The following is a 4,177-nucleotide window of genomic DNA, read 5'->3' as shown; positions in this document are numbered from 1 at the left end:
CAACAAAACAAAACAAAAAAAAGCCCGCGTTCACACAATTATGTCCACTTCACACAGAGCCGTTCTCCAATCAAACAGCGCGTCCGCCAACGGCAAATGCTAATCGATGGCATTGCCAACACCATAGACGAGAAAAGAAATACACATGTGCATCCGAGCGCGCTCCCACTTCCATCGGCCTTCATCAGCAGAGCAGAGCGCGTTGGCTGGCAGATCGGGGCACACCAAAATCGTCGGCGTCCCGCTCACCAAGGACGCGACCGCACGCACCCCACGGACCGAGGACCAGCGTTTAATGGATGTCCAATTTTATGAGTTCATTTGCTTCCTGTATGTACGCGGCCAAACGCTCACGGTCGCGGGCCACCGAGGCACGTAGCTACCGGCTGCCGAATAATCGATTTGCGCTTGCTGGCAGCCGAAAACTAAGTGACCCTGTGGCCGGGAACGTCCACGCGTACCGCTTTCCGCGCTCACTAAATGGGTCAGTGTCGCTGCCAGCCCCGGCCAATGTCCTTCCGGTCGATGGTGGTGAGTGATTAGAGCGTGATACAGAGGAGATGGAAGGGGTGGAGGGATCCTTAACGCTCCATACCGCGTACCGCGGCCGCTCACGGGCGGCATGCAAAACTACACACACACTCACTAACAGCTGACGGTCGTACGCGGTAATTGCTTTTCGGTTGACACTGTGACACCTTCGCCACCTTTTCCCGCTGCCAAGTGTACGGTGATGGTGGGTTTGGTGGGGAGAGCTCGGTGCAGCTGGGGTTTGGGAGCGTGCGAATCGGTTTAGCAGCGTCCTAGCGCGCTCGCAACATATAAAAGCCGACCGCAGCGTGCTGAATCGATATCAGTTTCGGTTATCTCATCAATCAATTAATTTCCGCTCCCTCAAGCGTGCTTGTTTCCGCAGCAGCAAAAACCTTATCGCCGCCTCCATCATGACGCGCACCGTGATCGTCCTGTTCGCACTGGTCGCTGTGGTCGCTGCCGAGCCACCGTTGCGCTTCCGGCCCCGTGCCGCGTCCTTCGCTGTGCAGCGACCGAACGTACGCTTTGCCCGGCTGGAGGACGCACCGCCGGCAGCAGAGCAACCGGCCGGCTACCACTATCCCAAGCCGATGTCCGCCGGCTACCACTATCCCAAGCCGGACCAAGCGTTCCCGCTGCCGGGCGAGGAGATGCCACCCGCTTTCACCACCGAGCAGGCACCAGCCGCCGAGACGACGACACCGGTCCAGGAGGAGCAGTCGACAACGACGGAATCGAGCGACACCATGACTACCACTGCGGCTTACGAAGACTACGAAGATGCTACTGGCGCCCCGGAACCGACGGCCGATGATACCAACGTGAGCGCTAAGCTGCGCCGCCGCCAGCAGCTTAACGCCCGCCGTCCTGCTCCCCTAACGCTGGTCAACCGGCCGAGCCAGCGTCTGGAGGAACTGCCTGCCGCCGTGTATGTGGCTGACCAGGAGCAGCAGCAGCAGCAGCAGGTGGTACAGCAGCGTCCAGTGTATCTCATCAGTCTTCCCGAGTCGACCCTGCAGCAGCTCGTGTTGCTTAACAACGCGCAGCTTGCCGGGCTGCAGGTCGCTCCCCAGCCCACCGCCGTCTACCTGTCCGAGCTGGACTACATCTACAAGAAGAAGTAGAACGCTCCCACCACCATTCACGACACCAGTCTTCTAACTCTAGCACTCTACGGGTGCCCCATACCGCTAGGATTAGTAACGATGCACCCTCGTCGGACCAAAGATGCGTTCACTTCGCAGCGACCATGGAAAGGCTCAGCCACACGTTACCGGTACACTGTATATAGAGCAATGTAATAAAACTTGTTACCACTCATCATTCAATCGTGATTGTGCAGCTCGTGCTGGCATTGCTGTATCCGCGCCGCTTGAATGCGAGTCCAGTACATATTTGTCGGCATTGATATCACATCTTGGGGACGGTCGTCGCTTGGAACCTTTTATTGTCCCTCAATTCCACGAACGAACCGATACCACAATAAACGTCTCTAAACGGTTTCTCAAAAATTCCACCAACAAAGAAAAACTCCTCCCGTGGCCCATGGCCCAACGGGCTAACAATACATCGGCAAGGTTATTGAATTTATTCGGCAGAATCACTCAACCACCATGCCTCTCAAGCCGATCCACTTGTGCTGAGGACTATGCTACTTTGCCAACAAAGATGCAAGAAAACAGCAAAACACCAACCGGCTCTGTCACATTCTGTCAACTCACCTAGCTAATTGAAAATTGATGGTATACCTAGCGGCCAACGGGTCGCGTGAAAGTCATGTGGCGCATTCGGAGCAGCAACAGTCCCTAAATGGCAAAGCTTCGGAGGGGTTTCGCAGCGGGAATAAGCGTTTCGGTACATCGGGTTCTTGAAAATTGATCCAGTATTGGCCGAGTCACTTCCGCTTTTCGGTGACAAACGAGAAATCTTCCCCATTTAACCACCGGAAAAACGGGTATTCAAGTCGAACCGAACCGAGGGCTGCCGATGTACGTGACGCTGTGAAATGTGTACTGTTTTGGAGAAGGATGCTTCCGTTAATCTGTTGCAGGGTGATAAGGAACGGTATCACAGTAGGTTCTTGTTGTGATAGTAACCAAGGATGCTTATAATCCTGGCACCTCGGAAAGAGTGCGTCCAGCTGCGTCCATTGTCACTTTATCGATATGTTTTCCTTTCTCATGCTGATTGGACACGGACAGCCAAAGCAAACCAACCCTTGTTTGTCTTTCATCTTGAGATGGAGGATTAAAAGCTAAAGTGCTCAGCGCACTACGGTACCTCTGTCCAAGTACTTTATGGTCACGAGTAAGAAGTTACAGAGAATCCATTAACTTTTTCACGAGCGGATGTGTGGTAAGGCAAAGTTAACGTTTCTAAGCAAAAGAAAAATGCTCAATTTTACTTCAAACTATTGCTCATAGTTCTATTCCGTGTGAAATACAACAACAGTTGCAGCAACAATCTCCGTTTCTAACGATTCAAATACGTAACCAGCACCATTCTTTTCGCATTCTTTCTTTTTTACCCCTGGATACATGGCTACTCAAGATGACTTAGCCCGGAGCTAAACAGTCCATTAGGTCAGAAAGGATTGCTCTACCCATCCTATAGAAAGAATAAAACAGTCTAACCTCATGCACAGCGATTGCCCTCCAGCAACGGTAAGGACGAAAGCGAAGGATCATCCGAGCATATTGTTCCTTTGTCGTTTGGTGATGCTTGGTTTTGAGTGCATCCTTCCAACAGTGTCCAACCGTCTGTTGCCACGGCTTATGATTTGTGTAGCAACACACTTTCGCTCTCCGGGGCTTTTCAGCAGCTGTCCAACAGTTGCTGCAGCAACATTACGTTTGACCTTTATTGCATCAAGATTCCATATTCCCCGAAGGCTCTACTTGGTGGAACAAGCGTACAAATTACATCATGTTCCGAACGCTACGATCGTTGTTTTTATTCCTTATTACCACAAAATAACCATGTAAACCACCAGCTTGGGCGGGCAGCATCACGCACCTAGAGCTGTTGCCTCTTATCCTTGCAGCACTTTGTCACACTGCCAGTCAGACCGGCAAGACATGCCGACTACCATAAGAAACACAACTCTTACGCCTGCACACGGCACAAAGCCGAGGGATCGAAAATTGGAAACCCACACGACCCGGTTGGTCTGCAGTTCGCGAAAGCGACCGTAAACCAATCGGACCCTAATCATTGAGATAATAAAATTAATCTCACCGAACAAGACCATCGCCGTTCGGAACGGTAGCACGCACCGGTACACGGATATAGCGCATGCACCAGCGTTCTCAACACGGCACGAAATCCAATTTCAACGTGCGATAATTCAAAACAGGTGGATTACTGCGAAAGACCAGATGGATCAACGCACCATATCAAAGAAGCAGATAGGGCCCTCAAAGTGTATTTCCCATCGATACGCAGCAACCAAGTTGATTCGGTTAACGGAAAAAGGCCAACCGCAGGCGTGTGGGGATTTGTAAAGTGACCCGGGCAGTGCTAAACTGTTTACGTGAAACTTTGTCTGTTTGTGGGTTGTAGATGCAATTTGGTAAAAGTACATAGCGTCGGTGATAAAGAAATATTGACAAGTTCCGTGGATTTTAAAAATACCTGGCCAGAT

The 4,177-nt window shown here is 51.6% G+C and overlaps 1 protein-coding gene across 1 annotated transcript; it reads left to right on the top strand.

The window, feature by feature from the left end:
* The first annotated feature begins 873 nt into the window (after nucleotides 1-873).
* On the top strand, nucleotides 874-1,857 carry LOC11175967 (uncharacterized). Its single transcript, XM_003435945.2, has one exon. It carries the CDS (start codon nucleotides 945-947, stop codon nucleotides 1,656-1,658), a length of 714 nt encoding a protein of 237 aa, XP_003435993.2. The 5' UTR covers nucleotides 874-944; the 3' UTR covers nucleotides 1,659-1,857.
* The last annotated feature ends 2,320 nt before the right edge of the window (nucleotides 1,858-4,177 follow it).

This window comes from Anopheles gambiae, chromosome 2, assembly GCF_943734735.2.
Source record: "Anopheles gambiae chromosome 2, idAnoGambNW_F1_1, whole genome shotgun sequence".
NCBI classification, from domain to species: Eukaryota; Metazoa; Arthropoda; class Insecta; order Diptera; family Culicidae; genus Anopheles; species Anopheles gambiae.
Note: the sequence above shows the minus strand (reverse complement) of the source record. Positions and strands in the feature narration are given on the sequence as shown.

Excerpts from the sequence above, each read along its gene's own strand:
- LOC11175967 (XM_003435945.2), top strand. The coding sequence starts at position 945 with ATGACGCGCACCGTGATCGTCCTGTTCGCACTGGTCGCTGTGGTCGCT.